Source organism: Carcharhinus amblyrhynchos, unplaced genomic scaffold, assembly GCF_965287045.1.
Source record: "Carcharhinus amblyrhynchos unplaced genomic scaffold, sCarAmb.v2.hapA scaffold_603, whole genome shotgun sequence".
Taxonomy (NCBI): Eukaryota; Metazoa; Chordata; class Chondrichthyes; order Carcharhiniformes; family Carcharhinidae; genus Carcharhinus; species Carcharhinus amblyrhynchos.
Genome location: NW_027650343.1, coordinates 43,557 through 64,127, shown reverse-complemented (window position 1 = coordinate 64,127; position 20,571 = coordinate 43,557). Strand labels below are relative to the sequence as shown.

The 20,571-nt window shown below is 53.8% G+C and overlaps 1 protein-coding gene across 1 annotated transcript; it reads left to right on the top strand.

Annotated features, from left to right (window-relative positions):
- The first annotated feature begins 964 nt into the window (after positions 1-964).
- ttc24 (tetratricopeptide repeat domain 24) lies at positions 965-20,060 on the top strand. Its single transcript, XM_080184189.1, has 12 exons — positions 965-1,089; positions 3,745-4,515; positions 7,915-8,130; positions 8,704-8,832; positions 9,706-9,827; positions 10,895-11,014; positions 11,879-11,976; positions 13,449-13,612; positions 14,424-14,610; positions 15,980-16,062; positions 18,167-18,221; positions 19,578-20,060. The coding sequence occupies exons 2-12, from the start codon at positions 3,768-3,770 to the stop codon at positions 19,681-19,683; spliced, it is 2,028 nt and encodes a 675-aa protein (XP_080040315.1). The 5' UTR covers positions 965-1,089; positions 3,745-3,767; the 3' UTR covers positions 19,684-20,060.
- The last annotated feature ends 511 nt before the right edge of the window (positions 20,061-20,571 follow it).

Genomic DNA, 20,571 nt, shown 5'->3' with positions numbered 1-20,571 from the left:
ACTCCCGGCAGGCAAGGCCACCCGCGCCGGCGCACTGGCAGCTTGTAGTCCGCGCCTCTCCCCCCCCCCCCCCCCCCCCCGAAGGGACAACAACTCCCGAGATGCAAAGCGACGCTGCGCCTACGCATTGGCAGCTGTAAGATTGCAGAGACTACAATTCCCAGGGTGCAATGCCATCTGCGCGTGCGCAACGGGTGTTCTTCCACTGCCCGCTCTCAGCTCACGGGAGGGAACACAGCCTCCCAGGATGCAATGCCGTCCCGCCGCGCCTGCGCACTGGCACTCGTAGTCCTTTAACCCGCCTGCGTGGACTACAGCTCCCAGGCAGCTATGCGATCCTCCCCTGCGCCCTCCCGGGCCACGGAGGAGAACAGCACATCCCAGGATGCAAAGCGACGCTGCGCCTGCGCGCTGGCGGTTGTAGTTCTTTCACCACAGACAGAAAGGACTACAACTCCCAGGCTGCAATGCTCTCCGTGTACGTGCAATGGGGGGGTTTGTCCAGTCTCCGCAGCTCATGGGAGAGGACAACGCTTTCCCCCCAACCCCTCCAGAAGGGACTACACGATTTCCAGGGTGCAATGCTGCCGCACAGCGTTGTAGTTCCCCAAACCCTTTGCTGAGGACTACAACCTCCAGAATGCAGTGCGGCAGGCGCATGCGCACCAGGATTTGCAGCGGCCCAGCCTCCCGGAATGGACGACTGCCCCCAGAACGCAAAGCGAGTTGTAGTTCTTCCCCCCAACCCGTGTAGTGGAACTACAACTCCCGGCATGCGGGTGCGCCGCCGCGCATGCGTGCCATGAGCGACCGCAAGGGAGATCCCGGGAGGGGGAAGGTGCGCCTGCGCTATGAGACGCGGGCAGCCGATTGGCCCAGGCTGCTGTCAGTCAGGTTCAGGCGGCGCCAATGGGCGGCAGGACGCGGGGCGGGGCCTGTTGCCATGGCAATGGAGGCACACAAGCCAGGGCCAGACCTTGGAGGCATCAGCCAGCCCCCTCTTCCTGCACAAGCGCCCCTCCATGGCTCCTCTCTGGCACAGGACCAAGAGGGGGGACTTGAGACCAACTGCACCATCCTCCCCTTGAGGTAAGACCCTGCAATTCAATGTTGCAACGGTTGCTCTTGTCTTTACAAGTCAAGACTGTGGTCTGTGCAGACCTGATGGGCTGAATGGCCTCTTTCTGCACTGTAGGGTTTCTATGTTCCATGTTCCAGCCTGCTCCGCCATTCATTTTGATCATGGCTGATCATCATATTGGATATCCTGTCCCCCCACACCCCCCCCACCATCCCTCCATATCCCTCCATCTCTTTAGCCCCAAGAGCGATCTCCAATTCCTTCTTGCAATCACACAACATTTTGGCCTCGACTACTTTCAGTGGGAGTGAGTTCCACACATTCACCACCCTCTGGGTGAAGAAATTTCCCCTCCCCTCAGTCCTGAAAAGTTTACCCCTTATCCTCAAACTCTGACCCCCCCCCCCCAGTTCTGGACTCGCCCCCACCAAGAGGAACATTCTTTCTGAATCTAACCCTGTGAGAATTTTATAAGCTTCTGTCAGATTCCCCTCTCGCTCTCCCGCTCAAAAAAGACAGTAGGACTAGGGGGCACAGCCTCAAGATAAAGGGGGGGCGGTTCAGAACGGAGTTGAGGAGGAACTTCTTCACTCAAAGGGTGGTGAATCTCTGGAATTCTCTGCCCGTTGAAGTGGTGGAGGCTGCCTCGCTAAATATTTTTAAGAAGCGGGTTGATGGGTTTTTGATAAGAGAGGGGATTAAGGGTTATGGGGAGAGGGCGGGAAAGTGGAACTGAGCCACGACAGATCAGCCATGATCTTATTGAATGGCGGGGCAGGCTCGAAGGGCCAGATGGCCTACTCCTGCTCCTATTTCTTATGTTCTTATGTTCTTAATATAATCCTAAATTACTTAGTCCTTTAAAAAAAAGCTAGTAAAACTTAGGAAAGACCTTTAAATGGGCTCCTCAGAATGGAACTCCAGTTCAGACCAGTATCTGGCAGCTTCTTCCAGAACTCACCACCCTCTGTATGAAAAAGTTGCCCCTCTAGACCCTTTTGTATCTCCCCCCTCTCACCTTAAACCTATGCCTTCTAGTTTTAGACTCCCCTACCTTTGGGAAAAGATATTGACTATCTAGCTGATCTGTGCCCCTCATTATTTTATAGACCTCTATAAGATCACCCCTCAGCCTCCTACGCTCCAGAGGAAAAACATCCCAGTCTATCCAACCTCTCCTTATAACTCAAATCATCAAGTCCCGGTAGCATCCTAGTAAATCTTTTCTGCTCTCTTTCTAGTTTAATAATACCCTTTCTATAATAAATATAATATAAATATAGTATTCTGGTCTGATTGATAAGTTTGCAGATGATACAAAAATTGGCAGACTTGCGGACAGTGAAGAGGATTGTCAGCAGGATATACATCAGTTGGAGACTTGGGCAGAGAGATGGCAGATGGAGTTTAACACAGTAAAAAGTCTGACAACACCAGGTTTTAGGTGTTGTCAGACTTTTTACTGTGTTTACACCAGTCCAACGCCAGCATACCCACAGATGGAGTTTAATCCAGACAAGTGTGAGATAATGCATTTTGGAAGGTCCAATGCATGTAGGAGTTACACAGTCAGTGGTAGAACCCTTAGGAGTATTAATAGGCAGAGGGATCTGGGCGTACATGTCCACCAATCACTGAAAGTGCCAACGCAGGTGGAGAAGGTGGTCAAGAAGGCATACGGCATGCTTGCCTTCATCGGCCGGGGCATTGAGTTTAAAAATTGGCAGCTTGGTTAGGCCTCTTTGAGAGTATTGTGTCCAATTCTGGTCGTCACACTACCAGAAGGATGTGGAGGCTTTGGAGAGGGTCACAGAAAAGATTTACCAGGATGTTGCCCCTGGTATGGAGGGCATTAGCTATGAGGGGAGGTTGGATTTGTTCTCACTGGAGCGACAGAGGTTGAGGGGGTGATCTGGTTTACAAGATTATGAGGGGCAGAGTGGATAGTCAGAAGCTTTCTCCCCCCTACCCCGGGTGGAAGAGTCAGGGGGCACAGGTTTAAGGTGCGAGGGGAAAAGTTTAGAGGAGATGTGCGAGGTAAGTTTTTTTACACAGAGGGCGGTGCGTGTTTGGAACGCGCTGCCCGGAGAGGGGGTGGGAGTGGGTACGATAGCGACATTTAAGGAGCAACTGGACAAATCCATGAATAGGACGGGAATGGAAGGATGTTCACTCAGAGGCTGGTGAGTGAGTGAGTGGAATCGGCTGCCGTCGGTGGTGGTGGAGGCGAACTCGTTGGGGTCTTTTAAGAGACTTCTGGATGAGTACATGGGATTGAGGGTTATAGATAGGCCTGGTAGGTAGGGATATGATCGGCGCAACTTGTGGGCCGAAGGGCCTGTTGGTGCTGTAGTGTTCTATGTTCTATACGGACTCTGTAAGCGCGTACGGTTTTAGTTTAGGCAGGCGTCATGATCGGAGCTGGCTTGGAGGGGCCGAATGGCCTGTTCCTGTGCTGTACTGTTCTTTGTTTCTATAACAGGGTGACCAGAACCGCACGCAGCATCCCAAGTGTGGCCTTACCAATGTCTTGTACAACTTCAACAAGACGTCCCAACTCCTGTATTCAATGTTCTCCAGAGAAAGTAGAGGCGTTGGTGGGGCTTTCTCAAATATCGAGAGATCGATGCACGGAGGGTTAACGTTCTGTCCTCTCTTGACAGGTTCCGACCTGGGTCGTTGGGCGATGATGTCTTCCGATGGGGCCAGTCCAGCTGAGGCGGCAAATGCCGGCCAGGTCCAGCCGGGGAACGAGGAGAAGAGTTTGAAGAAGAAGAAGAAACGGGAGAGAGGGCGTGAGGCAGCAGAAGGCGACCCGGAGCCGCTGGAAACCCAGGCCGAGATCGAGGGCCTCACCAGGGTCGGGAGCCAGGCCCTGGCTCGGGAGTCTCCCAAGGAGGCGCTGGCCGCTTTCAAGAAGGCCTTCCTCCTCTCGTTGGACGTGAGGGAGCAGGGGGTGCGGCGAGCCTGCGCCTTCAACCTGGGCGCGGCCTACGTGGCCTCGGGCAGGCCCGGGAAAGGCCTGGACTTCCTGCTCCGCTCGCAGCCCGCGGAGGGCGGCGAGAGGCTGGCCGACCTCCACTTCAACCTGGGCCTGGCCCGCGAGGGGCTGGGCGACCTGCCGGGGGCCACGGAGCACTACCAGCAGGCCCTGGACCACTACCGCAGCGGGCAGGCCCAGGGAGAGGCCGACACCCGCATGAAGCTGGCCAGCTGCCGGGCCAGGGCGGGCGAGCTGGCCCAGGCCGGCCGCTGCTACCAGGGGGCAGGCCGGGCCTACCGGCAGGCCGGCAGCCCGGACCTCGCCGCCGTCGCCCTGGGCGAGGCCGCCCGCCACATGCTGCAGTGCCGACGCTTCAGCGCCGGGGAGATCGTGGAGGTGTTGGACGAATGCCGGAGCGTCTGCGGAAACATCCAGAACAAGGGCCTGCTCGGTCAGTCTGCTCTCCTCAAGCCTCTCTTTTACATGACTAATCCCTGCCTGATTGGAAAGAATTGCATTTCCCTAACGCCAGGCACATCCTCGGTGCAGTCCCACAGTGGTTAACATTGCTGCCTCACAGCGCCAGGGACCCGGGTTCAAATGCGGCCTTTCATGACTCTCTGTGTGGAGTCTGCACGTTCTCCCCATGTCTCCGTGGGTTTCCTCTGGGTGCTAGATTAGGTGGATTGGCCATGCTAACTTGTCTCTTAGTGTCCAAAGATGTGCAGGTTAGGGTGGATTGGCCATGCTAAATTGCCCCTTAGTGTCCAAAGATGTGCAGGTTAGGGTGGATTGGCCATGCTAAATTGTCTTAGTGTCCAAAGATGTACAGGTTAGGCGGATTGGCCGTGCTAAATTGTCCCTTAGTGTCCAAAGATGTGCAGGTTAGGGTGGATTGGCCATGCTAAATTGTCCCTTAGTGTCCAAAGATGTGCAAGTTAGGGTGGATTGGCCATGCTAAATTGTCCCTTAGTGTCCAAAGATGTGCAAGTTAGGGTGGATTGGCCATGCTAAATTGCCCCTTAGTATCCAAAGATGTATAGGTTAAGTGGATTGGCCATGCTAAATTGTCTTAGTGTCCAAAGATGTACAGGTTAGGTGGATTGGCCGTGCTAAATTGCCTCTTCGGGTCCAAAGATGTGCGGGTTAGGGTGGATTGGCCATGCTAAATTGTCCCTTAGTGTCCAAAGATGTGTAGGTTAGGGTGGATTGGCCATGCTAAATTGTCCCTTAGTGTCCAAAGATGTGTAGGTTAGGGTGGATTGGCCGTGCTAAATTGTCCCATAGCATCCAAAGATGTGCGGGTTAGGGTGGATTGGCCATGCTAAATTGTCCCTTAGTGTCCAAAGATGTGTAGGTTAGGGTGGATTGGCCGTGCTAAATTGCCCCTTAGTGTCCAAAGATGTGCAGGTTAGGGTGGATTGGCCGTGCTAAATTGCCCCTTAGTGTCCAAAGATGTGTAGGTTAGGGTGGATTGGCCGTGCTAAATTGTCCCTTAGTGTCCAAAGATGTGTAGGTTGGGGTGGATTGGCCATGCTAAATTGTCCCTTAGTGTCCAAAGATGTGTAGGTTAGGGTGGATTGGCCGTGCTAAATTGTCCCTTAGTGTCCAAAGATGTGTAGGTTGGGGTGGATTGGCCATGCTAAATTGCCCCTTAGTGACCAAAGATGTGTAGGTTAGGGGGATTGGCCGTGCTAAATTGTCCCTTAGTGTCCAAAGATGTGTAGGTTAGGGTGGATTGGCCATGCTAAATTGCCCCTTAGTGACCAAAGATGTGTAGGTTAGGGGGATTGGCCGTGCTAAATTGTCCCTTAGTGTCAGGAGGACTAGCAAGGTAAATGCATGGGATTGTGGGGATAGGGCCTGGATGGGTTTGTGGTTGGTGCAGACTGGATGGGCCAAATGGCCTCCTTCTGCACTGTAGGGATTCTATGAACTAAATACTCAACAGGCCGGCCAGGAGAAAAAGCAAGGTAACGTTTTGAGTTTAGGGGAGGTCATGGTTCAGTGATATTATCGCGAGACTATTAATGCAGAAACTCAGCTAATGTTCTGGGGGACCCGGGTTCGATTCCCGCCACAGCAGACGGTGGAATTTGAATTCAATAAAAAATATCTGGGATTAAGAATCTACTGATGACCCATTGTCGGAAAAACCCATCTGGTTCTCTTTAGGGAAGGAAATCTGCCGTCCTTACCCCGGTCTGGCCTACATGTGACTCCAGAGAGCCACAGCAATGGGGTTGACTCTCAACTGCCCCTCCAAGGGGCAACTAGGGATGGGCAATAAATGCTGGACCCAGCCAGCGACACCCGTGTCCCACAAATGGATGAAGAAAAAGTCGGCTCCGGAAGTGATGTGGGGTTGCCGGTGTTGGGCTGGGGGTGGGCGCAGTAAGGAGTCTCGCAACGCCAGGTTAACGTCGCAACAGGTTTATTTGGAATCACGGGCTTTCGGAGCGCCGCTCCTTCACCAGGTGAGCGGAGGGGTAGGTTTGACAAACTCGATAGATTTAGACAAAGACACAATTACACAATAATGGTTGGAATGCGAGTCTTTACAGGTAATCGAGTCTTAGCAGGTACATATTGTGCGAGTGGAGAGAGGGTTACACTGCAGGAAAGGCAGGATCCATCTGTGAAGCTATGCGGACGCTACGACAGCAGACGAACAGACACCGCGCGACAGGCAGGACTGTTCCCTTCCCGTTGGCGAACACTTCAGCGGTCATGGGCGTTTAGCCTCTGATCTTTGGGTAAGCGTTCTCCAAGGCGGCCTTCACGACACACGGCAGCGCGGAGTCGCTGAGCAGAGACTGATCGCCAAGTTCCGCACACATGAGGACAGTCTCAACAGGGATCTTGGGTTCATGTCGCACTATCTGTAACCCCCAACGTTTGGCCTGGGTTTGCAAAATCCTAACAATGTCTTTAACCTGTGCTTAACCCTCTCTCCACTCGCGCTGTCTGTATCTGTAAAGACTTGGTTATCCCGTAAAGACTCGCGTTCCAATTGCAATTGTGTCTTGGCCTCTATACGCCGTGAAACCTACCTCTCCGCTCACCTGGTGAAGGAGCGGTGCTCCGAAAGCTCGTGATGCCAAATAAACCCTGGTGGACCTTTAACCTGGTGTTGAGAGACTTCAACGAGGAGATCTCATTGAGACGTATAAGATGTTGAATGGGATGGATAGGATAGAGGTGGAGAGGCTCTTCCCGCTCAGAAGGGACAGTAGGACTAGGGGACACAGCCTCAAGATAAAGGGGGGGGCGGTTTAGAACGGAGTTGAGGAGGAACTTCTTCACTCAAAGGGTGGCGAATCTCTGGAATTCTCTGCCCGTTGAGGTGGTGGAGGCTACCTCGCTAAATATATTTAAGACGCGGGTTGATAGGTTTTTGATAAGAGAGGGGATTAAGGGTTATGGGGAGAGGGCGGGAATGTGGAACTGAGCCACGACAGATCAGCCACGATCTTATTGAACGGCGGGGCAGGCTCGAAGGGCTAGATGGCCTCCTCCTGCTCCTATTTCTTATGTTCTTATGTTACTGTGCCCACCCCCCAGTCCAACGCTGGCATGCTCCACATCATTCCTGGAGCCAGCTGGGGTCGTGAGATTTCTTATTGACCCCAGGAACGTGTAATTCATGGGCAATAAATGCTAAGCCAGCCGGCGAAGTCCCTGCCCCACAAATAAGTAAAAACAGGTGGAAGGAGCGTTCCACGTCGCCCTTTGGACGGTTGGCAACGGTCCTTACCAGTCCTGTCAACCGTTCCCCAAAAGGTTGTGTGAGGACGGCGTGTGCGCACCGTGGACTGAGCGGCTCACCGTTTCTGCTCCTCTCTTTTAGGGAAACTCTACAACGACATTGGGCTCAGCTACTCGCAGCTGAAGATCTTCCGCCGGGCAGCCGAGTGTTTTGAGCTGGCGCTGCCCTGCTGCCAGCGGGACGCCTCGGAGCGCCGCAAGGAGGCCGTGGTCCTCCAGAACCTGGGCGCCGTCTACAACACCACGGGCGAGTACAGCAGGGCCCTGGCCTTCCACCAGAGCGCCGCCTCCTTGCACGGTGAGGGTCGAGCCCGGGCAAGGGGGGGGGTGGTAGGTGGCGGGGGGAGAGAGGGGGCCCGGCCATGATCCACAGCCCCACCACCAAACACCCAGCTAGCTCCCCGTCTGGCTTCTGTGTTTCTGCATTGCAGCATCCCAACGTCGCAGAAGGAAGTCTACAAGATTACGGGGGGCAGAGTGGAGCTTTCTCCCCCCCCCCCAGGGCGGAAGAGTCGGGGGGCACAGGTTTATTAAGGGGCGAGGTTTAAAGGAGATGTACGAGGCAGATTTTTTTACACAGAGGGTGGTGGGTGTCTGGAGCTCGCTGCCCGGGGGGGGAGGGAAGCGGAGACGGTAGTGAGTTTTAAGGGGTGTCTTGACAAATACATGGATAGGACGGGAATAGAGGGATATGGTCCCCGGGAGGGTAGGGGGGGGGTTTTAGTTCAGTAGGGCCTGTTCCTTGTGCTGGAATGTCCTTTGTTCTTGAGTACAAGCCCAAACTGTTCAACCTCTCATCATACATCAACCCTTACATCTCCGGAATCAATCGGATATGAGGAATAACGGGATCCCCCGCTTCTCTCCGCAGGCTCGCTTGGGAACAGGAATGCACAGGGGCAGTGCTTCTGCAACCTGGCTTACGCCTACAGTCAACTGGGCGACCATGAAGACACAGCGGAAAACTACCTACACGCCCTCCAAGCCTTCAGGGATACCGGTGAGAGGCAAAAATGGAAGGATGCAGAGAAGGGAAGTACGGGAGCGGTACGCAGTGTGTGAGAGTACAGAGTGGGGAGTACAGGAGCGGTACGCAGGCTGTGAGAGTACAAAGTGGGGAGTACAGGAGCGGTACGCAGGCTGTGAGAGTACAGAGTGGGGAGTACATGAGCGGTACGCAGTGTGTGAGAGTACAGAGTGGGGAGTACAGGAGCGGTACGCAGGCTGTGAGAGTACAGAGTGGGGAGTACATGAGCGGTACGCAGTGTGTGAGAGTACAGAGTGGGGAGTACAGGAGCGGTACGCAGTGTGTGAGAGTACAGAGTGGGGAGTACATGAGCGGTACGCAGGGTGTGAGAGTACAGAGTGGGGAGTACAGGAGCGGTACGCAGTGTGTGAGAGTACAGAGTGGGGAGTACATGAGCGGTACGCAGTGTGTGAGAGTACAGAGTGGGGAGTACAGGAGCGGTACGCAGTGTGTGAGAGTACAGAGTGGGGAGTACAGGAGCGGTACGCAGTGTGTGAGAGTACAGAGTGGGGAGTACAGGAAGCTTTTTGCAGGGTGGAAGAGTCAGTTACTAGGGGGGCACAGGTTTGTGGGGTGAGGGGCAATGTTTAAAGGAGATGTATGAGGCAAGATTTTGACACAGAGGGTGGTGGTTGCCGGGGGGAGGGAGTGGAAGCGGATACGATAGTGAGTTTTAAGGGGCATCTGGACAAATAGATGAATAGGATGGGAATAGAGGGATATGGTCCCCGGAAGGGTCGGGGGTTTTAGTTCAGTGGGGCAGCATGGTCAGTGCAGGAGGTCTGAAGGGCCTGTTCCTGAGTTGTAATTTTCTTTGCTCTATCTCCCTCTCTCTGCCGAATGCAGGCGATTCCCATGGACAGTGGCAGGCCTGTGAGGGCCTGGGAGCAGCCAAGTTTCGTCTGGGAGACCCCGAGAAGGCCATTCTCTACTACAAGCAGGCCTTAGCCTCTCTGGGCAAGGCACAGGTACCCGAGCGGTGTCGGAGCAGCCAGGCGGGAGTAGCGCGGATCCGGAAGGAACGGGGAGGGTCCCAAATCCCGTTCCCGGCCTCTTGCTGACGTCCCAGGTCTCGGTTGGGCAGGGAGTCGGGGGGGGGGGGGGGGAGGGGGGGGGGGACTGTGTGGGATCAGCCGCGAGGCTCCAGATTGCCGTGGCGTTGGACTTCCCGGAGGACAAGTCAGTGGCGTTACGAAGGCCAATGGGATGTGCTGCCATTTTCCGCTGGGGGGACTGCTGAGGGATCGGCTCAGTAAATGAGGGAGGAATCGTTCCCCAGGCTATCGGGGAGAACTCCCCCTTCCAATAATCCTGAGGGAACCAAGCCCCAACTCAGAGGCGTGTAGCCAGGCCCACAACCGGGAATGTGGCCCATTGATCATTAACAACACATCTTTGGACACTAAGGGGCAATTTAGCACGGCCAATCCACCCTAACCTACACATCTTTGGACTGTGGGAGGAAACCGGAGCACCCAGAGGAAACCCACGAGGACACGGGGAGAACGTGTAGACTCCACACAGACAGTGACCTGAGGCCAGGAATCGAACCCTGTTCCCTGGCACTGTGAGGCAGCAGTGCCAACCCACTGTGCAGCTCCTTAATTAAACTGCCCCTTAATTTCTAAAGATGTGTAGGTTAGGGTGGATTGGCCATGCTAAATTGTCCCTTAGTGTCCAAAGATGTGTAGGTTAGGGTGGATTGGCCGTGCTAAATTGTCCCTTAGTGTCCAAAGATGTGTAGGTTAGGGTGGATTGGCCATGCTAAATTGCCCCTTAGTGTCCAAAGATGTGTAGGTTAGGGTGGATTGGCCATGCTAAATTGTCCCTTGGTGTCCAAAGATGTGCAGGTTAGGTGGATTGGCCATGCTAAATTGCCCCTTAGTGTCTAAAGATGTGCGGGTTAGGTGGATTGGCTGTGCTAAATTGCCCCTTATTGTCACAATCCATCTGTGAACAAACCTAGAGTTTGACGAAATTCAAAGGGAATTAAATATTCACAATTAATGCTGGATTCTCCCTCGACGTCCTGCAGGAACCCACTGGCATGGCACAGGAACGGATTGTCAATAAACTTGCAGATGCCATTCAGTACAAGCTGTCTCTGAACAGTGCGCTGCCCCACGCCAGGGGGATTACTCCAGCTATGCCTTTGGTGAGTGTTCTGGAAGGATCGAGGGATATGGAGGGGAGGGGGGGTGAAATCAGGATATTGAATTTGATGATCAGCCATGGACCCTCCCCACCCCCCGGCAAGCACCCCCCTCCACCATGCCCGCCATCCCGTGCTGTACCTGTCCTGGGAGTGTTTGATGGGGGGACAGTGTAGAGGGAGCTTTACTCTGTATCTAACCCCGTGCTGTACCTGTCCTGGGAGTGTTTGATGGGGGGACAGTGTAGAGGGAGCTTTACTCTGTATCTAACCCCGTGCTGTACCTGTCCTGGGAGTGTTTGATGGGGGACAGTGTAGAGGGAGCTTTACTCTGTATCTAACCCCGTGCTGTACCTGTCCTGGGAGTGTTTGATGGGGGACAGTGTAGAGGGAGCTTTACTCTGTATCTAACCCCGTGCTGTGCCTGTCCTGGGAGTGTTTGATGGGGGGACAGTGTAGAGGGAGCTTTACTCTGTATCTAACCCCGTGCTGTACCTGTCCTGGGAGTGTTTGATGGGGGACAGTGTAGAGGGAGCTTTACTCTGTATCTAACCCCGTGCTGTGCCTGTCCTGGGAGTGTTTGATGGGGGGACAGTGTAGAGGGAGCTTTACTCTGTATCTATCCCCGTGCTGTACCTGTCCTGGGAGTGTTTGATGGGGGGACAGTGTAGAGGGAGCTTTACTCTGTATCTAACCCCGTGCTGTACCTGTCCTGGGAGTGTTTGATGGGGGGGACAGTGTAGAGGGAGCTTTACTCTGTATCTAACCCCGTGCTGTACCTGTCCTGGGAGTGTTTGATGGGGGGACAGTGCCTTGAACAGTTGATTCATGATTTGATGAATAAATATCGATCTGTTTTATTTGCAGAAATGCCTGCCTGGAAATTTCCCTCGAATGAATCCACAGAGGGCTCCAGTCCCTGTAACCCACGGACATACTAATGGGCATCGGACAGAAATTCTTCAGTAAGTAAGGTGCTGCCCCTTGCTGGGATGGGTCCTTTTGATTTGATTTGATTTATTGTTGTCACATGTATTGGGATACAGTGAAAAGTATTGTTTCGTGCGTGCTATACAGACAAAGCATACCATTCATAGAGTACATAGATTTGATTTATTATTGTCACATATCCCTCAATCCCACTTTCCCCCCATATCTCTCAGTCCCACCACCCTGACCATATCTCTCAGTTCCAGCTTCCCCCCATATCCCTCAATCCCACGTTTCCCCCGTATCCCTCAATCCCACCTTCTCCCCATATCCCTCAGTCCCACCTTCTCCCCATATCCCTCAGTCCCACCTTCTCCCCATATCCCTCAATCCCACCTTCTCCCCATATCCCTCAATCCCACCTTCTCCCCATATCCCTCAGTCCCACCTTCTCCCCATATCCCTCAAACCCACTTTCCCTCCATAACCGTCAATCCCACTTTCCCCGCTTATCCCTCAATCCCACCTACTCCCCGTATCCCTCAATCCCACCTACTCCCCGTATCCCTCAATCCCACCTACTCCCCGTATCCCTCAATCCCACCTACTCCCCGTATCCCTCAATCCCACCTACTCCCCGTATCCCTCAATCCCACCTACTCCCCGTATCCCTCAATCCCACCTACTCCCCGTATCCCTCAATCCCACCGACTCCCCGTATCCCTCAATCCCACCTACTCCCCGTATCCCTCAATCCCACCGACTCCCCGTATCCCTCAATCCCACCTACTCCCCGTATTCCTCAATCCCACCTACTCCCCATGTCCCTCAATCCCACCTACTCCCCATGTCCCTCAATCCCACCTACTCCCCATGTCCCTCAATCCCACCTACTCCCCGTATCCCTCAATCCCACCTACTCCCCGTATCCCTCAATCCCACCTACTCCCCGTATCCCTCAATCCCCACCTACCTCGGTTGACGGTGGAATCTGAATTCAACAAAAAAAAATCTGGGATTAAGAAACTCCTGATGACCCATTGTGGGAAAAACCCATCTGGTTCCCCTTTAGGGAAGGAAATCTGCCGTCCTTACCCCGGTCTGGCCTACATGTGACTCCAGAGAGCCACAGCAATGCGGTTGACTCTCAACTGCCCCTCCAAGGGCAACTAGGGATGGGTAATAAATGCTGGACCCAGCCAGCTACGCCCACGTCCCAGGAGTGAATAACAAAATAAATTGTTAGATGTTGATTTTAGAGAGAGTGTCGAGGATTTATTTTGTATTTGAACCACTAGGGGTTGCTAAAGAGCAGGTCACACCACTTCGCACACACTTTTTACAGATTATAAGGTGAAGTATTCCTCTTTGGGGGTTTGGGTGTTAGTTCTCAGAGTGGGGGAATCAATCTTTATAACAATACAAAACTGTGTGTTAAGTTTTGCGAGCCGTGTGGTGTCCCCTCCCGCGTTCCTCACCTCTCCCTTTGATCTCTTGTCTTGAGCAGGCCTGTGGAGAACAGATTTCCCACCAACCCCTCCAGCCCCCAAGGGACACAGCGCACGTGCCAACATCGAGGGCACAGGGACACTGGGCACGCTCCCCGAGGCTCCGCAGCCTCAGGCACCCCCACCGGAGGGAGCAAGCAGCCTCTCGGCAACGGAATCGGAGGTAATCGGGGGAAAAAAAGGGGAGGGAGAGGGGATGGAGGGGGAAGGAGAGGGGGGAGAGAAAGGCAGAAGGGGGAGAGAAAGGGGGGAGGGGTGGTGAAGGTGGGAGTGGGAGGGGAGAGGAAAGGGAGAGGGGGAGGGGAAGGAAAGAGAGAAAGGGGAAGCGAGAGGGGAGGGGGTACAGGTGGGGAGGGGGGGAGGGGAGGTGGGTGTTAGGTGCAGGTTCGGTGGATTGGCCGTGCTAAATTGTGCCTTAGTGTCCAAAGATGTGCAGGTTCGGTGAATTGGCCATGCTAAATTGCCCTTGGTGTCCAAAGATGTGTAGGTTAGGTGGATTGGCCGTGCTAAATTGACTTGTGTTGACATGCAAAAGCACAAACGAAACAAAACGTAACCAGGAAACAGTTGCGGGCAAACAGTTTCTTTCCTTACACCGATATAGATAGCCAGAGTTGATTCAAAGTGAAGGAGTATTGTCACCTCTCACATTGGCATAGTTTAGACCCAGATAGAAATATCCCAAACTGTATAATTGGCATAACTATAAGGTTGATGGTGGGAGATATAGGAGGGATGTCCGAGGTAGATTCTTCACTCAGAGAGTGGTTGGGGTGTGGAATGCACTGCCTGCTGCGATAGTGGAGTCGGACACTTGAGGAACTTTCAAGCGATTATTGGATAGGCACGTGGAGCACTCCAGAATGATAGGGAGTGGGGTAGACTGATCTTGGCTTTGGACATACCTTGGCACAACATTGAGGGGCCGAAGGGCCTGTACTGTGCTGTACTGTTCTACGTTTGTCTCCCGTCAGAGACAGAGGAGATCGGGAGTGGCGTGATACACCGTGAGAACGGCAAAAATGTGCAGCGCCCCGGGGCTGACACACGGAGGACGGAGGAGGAGGAGGAGGAGGATGAAGACCTTACGGACGTCACAGAGGGCGAGGAATTTTTCCGGAAGCAGAACCCCTCCGGAAACAACGCCCCACAGGCCAACAGGTAACGGCCAACGTGTGTGCCAATTTTATCCTCACGTACACTTGCCCTATCATGGCACTAGGATGTTGATAGTTGGGGGGGATTCAGTGATGGTCAATGGTAACCCCCAGGATGTTGATAGTTGGGGGTGGATTCAGTGATGGTCAATGGTAACCCCCAGGATGTTGATAGTGGGGGGGGGATTCAGTGATGGTCAATGGTAACCCCCAGGATGTTGAAAGTGGGGGGGGATTCAGTGATGGTCAATGGTAACCCCCAGGATGTTGATTGTGGGGGGGATTCAGTGATGGTCAATGGTAACCCCCAGGATGTTGATAGTGGGGGGGGGGGATTCAGTGATGGTCAATGGTAACCCCCAGGATGTTGATAGTGGGGGGGGGGGATTCAGTGATGGTCAATGGTAATCCCCAGGATGTTGATAGTGGGGGGGGATTCAGTGATGGTCAATGGTAACCCCCAGGATGTTGATAGTGGGGGGGGATTCAGTGATGGTCAATGGTAACCCCCCAGGATGTTGATAGTGGGGGGGGGGATTCAGTGATGGTCAATGGTAATCCCCAGGATGTTGATAGTGGGGGGGGATTCAGTGATGGTCAATGGTAACCCCCCAGGATGTTGATAGTGGGGGGGGGGATTCAGTGATGGTCAATGGTAACCCCCAGGATGTTGATAGTGGGGGGGGGATTCAGTTTCTGGTCAGGGATCTTAATCCTGTAAGTATCAGTACAATACCTAGGGTTTGCTGCATAGGGTCAGTGCTGAGGGAGCGCCGCACTGTGGGAGGGTCGGTGCTGAGGGAGCGCCGCACTGTGGGGAGGGTCGGTTCCGAGGGAGCGCCGCACTGTGGGAGGGTCGGTGCCGAGGGAGCGCCGCACTGTGGGAGGGTCGGTTCCGAGGGAGCGCCGCACTGTGGGAGGGTCGGTTCCGAGGGAGCGCCGCACTGTGGGAGGGTCGGTTCCGAGGGAGCGCCGCACTGCGGGACGGTCGGTGCTGAGGGAGCGCCGCACTGTGGGAGGGTCGGTGCCGAGGGAGCGCCGCACTGTGGGGAGGGTCGGTGCTGAGGGAGCGCCGCACTGTGGGGAGGGTCAGTGCCGAGGGAGCGCCGCACTGTGGGAGGGTCGGTGCTGAGGGAGCGCTGCACTGTGGGGAGGGTCGGTGCTGAGGGAGTGCCGCACTGTGGGGAGGGTCGGTGTTGAGGGAGGGGTCCTGAGGTGGCTAAGGGCGCAAGGGAAATGGAGCCCCCCTCCTTTGTAGGAACGTCTGGTGATTGGAGCAGTGAGTCCGAGATGCGGGTTGTCTTGGGACAAAGCCACGAAATGGTTACAGCTTCCAATAACTGCCTTATTTCCTTCCCCCCCCCCCGCCACAGGAACTTAAACAACACGTATCTACAGCCAGACCCCACGTATCTTAACAACCCACCACTCCAGACCCTCAAAGCCGCAGAGAGGAGTAAGTATTCCAGAGACCAGCTTCACAACCCAGGGTAAATCAGCTGTCCAGTGGCACAGCGGGTTAGCACTGCTGCCCCATGTCGCCAGGGACCCGGATTCGATTCCCAGCTCGGGTCACTGTCTGTGCGGAGTCTGCATGTTCTCCCCGTGTCTGCATGGGTTTCCTTCCACACTCCAAAGATGTGCAGGTTAGGGTGGATTGGCCATGCTAAATTGCCCCTTAGTGTCCCAAGATGTGCAAGTTAGGTGGATTGGCCGTGCTAAATTGTCCCTTAGTGTCCAAAGATGTGCAGGTTAGGGTGGATTGGCCATGCTAAATTGCCCCTTAGTGTCCAAAGATGTGTGGGTTAGGGTGGATTGGCCATGCTAAATTGTCCCTTAGTGCCCAAAGATGTGTAGGTTAGGGTGGATTGGCCATGCTAAATTGTCCCTTAGTGCCCAAAGATGTGTAGGTTAGGGTGGATTGGCCATGCTAAATTGCCCCTTAGTGTCCAAAGATGTGTGGGTTAGGGTGGATTGGCCATGCTAAATTGTCCCTTAGTGCCCAAAGATGTGTAGGTTAGGGTGGATTGGCCGTGCTAAATTGTCCCTTAGTGCCCAAAGATGTGTAGGTTAGGGTGGATTGGCCATGCTAAATTGCCCCTTAGTGTCCAAAGATGTGTGGGTTAGGGGGGATTGGCCATGCTAAATTTCTCCTCAATGTACAAGGGTGTGTCTAAATATAAGAGCTCAGTCTTTTTGGGATGAAGGCGGGAGCCACCCTGAATGGCACAGAGATCCAGAGATTTGGAAAACTCCTTCACGAACAGCTGCTGACCCTGGACCAAAAATCTTGTCAACCAATGGGTGTGGGCAAAGGGAAGATAGACAGCTTGCCTGTCACAGAATAACCAGGGTCCCGTGAGAATCAGGGGGGATAGAACAGGCTCGAAGGGCTGAATGGCCTCCTCCTGTGTTCCTCCTCAGCGGCTGTACCTCAAAATGATTGGATTGGTGATGAACGCAAAGCACTCGGCGACATCTAACGGTTCAGGAGGACAAGATAACAATCTTTCTAACATTTGTCTGAGCCCCTCCCCCACCCCCGCGCCCACCCCCCCCCCAACATAGAGTCACAGAGGTTGACAATATGGAAACAGGCCCTTCGGCCCAACTTATCCATGCCGCCCCCTTTTTTTAAAACACTATGTGAATCCCAATTACTTGCATTTGGCCCATATCGTTTGGGTGGCACAGTGGGTTAGCGCTGCTGCCTCACGGCGCCAGGGTCCCGGGTTCGATTCCACCCTTGGGTCACTGTCTGTGCAGAGTCTGCGCCTTCTCCCTGTGTCTGTGTGGGTTTCCTCCGGTTTCCTCCCACAGTCTAAGAGACGTGCAGGTTAGGGTGGATTGGCCGTGTTAAATTGACCCTTCGGGGGGAATTAGCCGGGTAAGTATGTGCGGTTACGGAGATAGGGCCTGGGTGGGATTGTGGTTGGTGCAGACTCAATGGGCTGAATGGCCTTCTTCAGCATTGCAGGGATTCTATAAACCCCCCTCTACCCATCTTACTCGTGTAACTGTCTGAATGCTTTTTCAAAGGCAAAATTGTCCCCGCCTCTACTACTGCCTCTGACAGCTCGTTCCAGACACTCACCACCCTCTGGGTGAAAGAATTGCCCCTCTGGACCCTTTTGTATCTCTCCCCTCTCACCTTAAACCTACGCCCTCTAGTTTTAGACTCCCCAATCTTTGGGAAAAGATTTTGACTATCTAGCTGATCTGTGCCCCTCAGTATTTTATAGACCTCTATAAGATCACCCCTCTACGCTCCAGAGAAAAACATCCCAGTCTATCCCAGCCTCTCCTCAATCCATCAAGTCCCGGTAGCATCCTAGTAAATCTTTTCTGCGCTCTTTCTAGTTTAATAATATCCTTTCTATAATAGGGTGACCAGAACTGTACACAGTAATCCAAGTGTGGCCTTACCAATGTCTTGTACAACTTCAACAAGACGTCCCCAACTCCTGTATTCAATGTTCTGACCGATGAAACCAAGCATGCCGAATGCCTTCTTCACCACTCTGTCCACCAACTCTCCCCGTTCTCTCTCTCCGTGCTAGGTGATCATTTCTACGAGACATTCCAGCTGGGGCGAACGTTGACCGCGGAGCAAGGGTAGGTCTGAACGTTCGTGGCGTATGGTGGAATTTTGTGTTGCTGGCGTTGATTTCGGCAATCTCAAATATCCAGTGGGATTGAGGGAGCTAAGCACTGATCCCAGAATTCCAATTCCCAGCTTAGACTTCAGAATTTCCAGTGATGCGTCACGCCCATAGTCAGTGAATATTAACATGTGGATAACCTGGCAAATCCAAATTTCCACAATTTTTCATCAGTGTAGAGGGAGCTTTACTCTGTATGTAACCCCGTGCTGTACCTGTCCTGGGAGTATTTGATGGGGACAGTGTAGAGGGAGCTTTACTCTGTCTCTCACCCCGTGCTGTACCTGTCCTGGGAGTGTTTGATGGGGGGACAGTGTAGGGGGAGCTTTACTCTGTATCTAACCCCGTGCTGTACCTGTCCTGGGATGGGGGACAGTGTAGGGGGAGCTTTACTCTGTATCTAACCCCGTGCTGTACCTGTCCTGGGATGGGGGACAGTGTAGAGGGAGCTTTACTCTGTATCTAACCCCATGCTGTACCTGTCCTGGGAGTGTTTGATGGGGGGACAGTGTAGGGGGAGCTTTACTCTGTATCTAACCCCGTGCTGTACCTGTCCTGGGAGTGTTTGATGGGGGGACAGTGTAGAGGGAGCTTTACTCTGTATCTAACCCCGTGCTGTACCTGTCCTGGGATGGGGGACAGTGTAGAGGGAGCTTTACTCTGTATCTAACCCCGTGCTGTACCTGTCCTGGGATGGGGGACAGTGTAGAGGGAGCTTTACTCTGTATCTAACCCCGTGCTGTACCTGTCCTGGGAGTGTTTGATGGGGGGGACAGTGTAGAGGGAGCTTTACTCTGTATCTAACCCCATGCTGTCCCTGTCCTGGGAGTGTTTGATGGTGGGGACAGTGTAGAGGGAGCTTTACTCTGTATGTAACCCCGTGCTGTACCTGTCCTGGGAGTATTTGATGGGGACAGTGTAGAGGGAGCTTTACTCTGTCTCTCACCCCGTGCTGTCCCTGTCCTGGGAGTGTTTGATGGGGGGACAGTGTAGATGGAGCTTTACTCTGTATCTAACCCCGTGCTGTACCTGTCCTGGGAGTGTTTGATGGGGGGGACAGTGTAGAGGGAGCTTTACTCTGTATCTAACCCCGTGCTGTCCCTGTCCTGGGAGTGTTTGATGGGGGACAGTGTAGAGGGAGCTGTACTCTGTATCTAACCCCGTGCTGTACCTGTCCTGGGAGTGTTTGATGGGGACGTTGTGGAGGATGCTCTTTCTCCAAACCTATCCCCCTTTTATGGGGCGTGTTTAGGAGAGGTGAGTGGGGAGAATTGGCCTCAGAACCCTCACCTCTCTCTTTATTTTCCAGAGTGGCTTCAGGATCACAGAAGTCTGGGAGTTCCACCAACGGGAATGACCAGGAATATCCGAACTGGAGGAGAAAGTGGGAGTCAAAAATGTGCGGAGTCATGTGAGATCTAATTGTTTGAGAGTCTCACTGTTCCTTAAAATCAGAACGTCGCTGGTATTTTGGACACTCGCGATTCCCGTATCAGGAATTCCATCATTCTCCACCCGCCTTGTGGTGAGATCTTCCCCACGCCACAGTCGAGGTTGATGCATGGCTGGCACCCTCACTCAGGCCTCAGGATCAGTGTTTACCACTTGTCCTGTCCAATAGGGCGGCTCAGTATCAACCTATGACCCTGCCCTGTGGGGTTGTTCTGTGTCGACCTCTGACCCTGTCCTGTGGGGTTGCTCAGTGTTGATCTCTCACCCTGTCCTGTGGGGTTACTCAGTGTTGACCTCTGACCCAGTCTTGTGGGGTTGCTCAGTGGTGACCTCTGACCCTGTCCAGTGGGGTTGTTCAGTGTCGACCTCTAACCCTGTCCTGTGTGACAGCCCAGTGTCGACCTTTCACCCTGTCCAGTGGGACACTCAGTGTTGACCTCTGACCCTGTCCTGTGGGGTTGCTCAGTGTTGACCTCTGACTCTGTCCAGTGGGGTTGTTCAGTGTCGACCTCTGACCCTGTCCTGTGTGACAGCCCAGTGTCGACCTTTCACCCTGTCCAGTGGGACACTCAGTGTTGACCTCTGACTGTGCCCTGTGGGGTTGCTCAGTGTTGACCTCTGACCCTGTTCTATGGGGTTGCTCAGTGTCGACCTCTGACTCTGTCCTGTGGGGTTGCTCAGTGTCAACCTCTGACCTTGCCCTGTGGGGTTGTTCTCTGGGTCATTGCTGGATTATTGTTCGCCAGTGAGACATTAACTCCCCCTCTCTGGTGAGAGGGGAGGCTAATGATGGAAAGACATCTGGGGGTAGCACTGCTGCCTCGCCAGGGACCCGGGTTCGATTCTCGGCT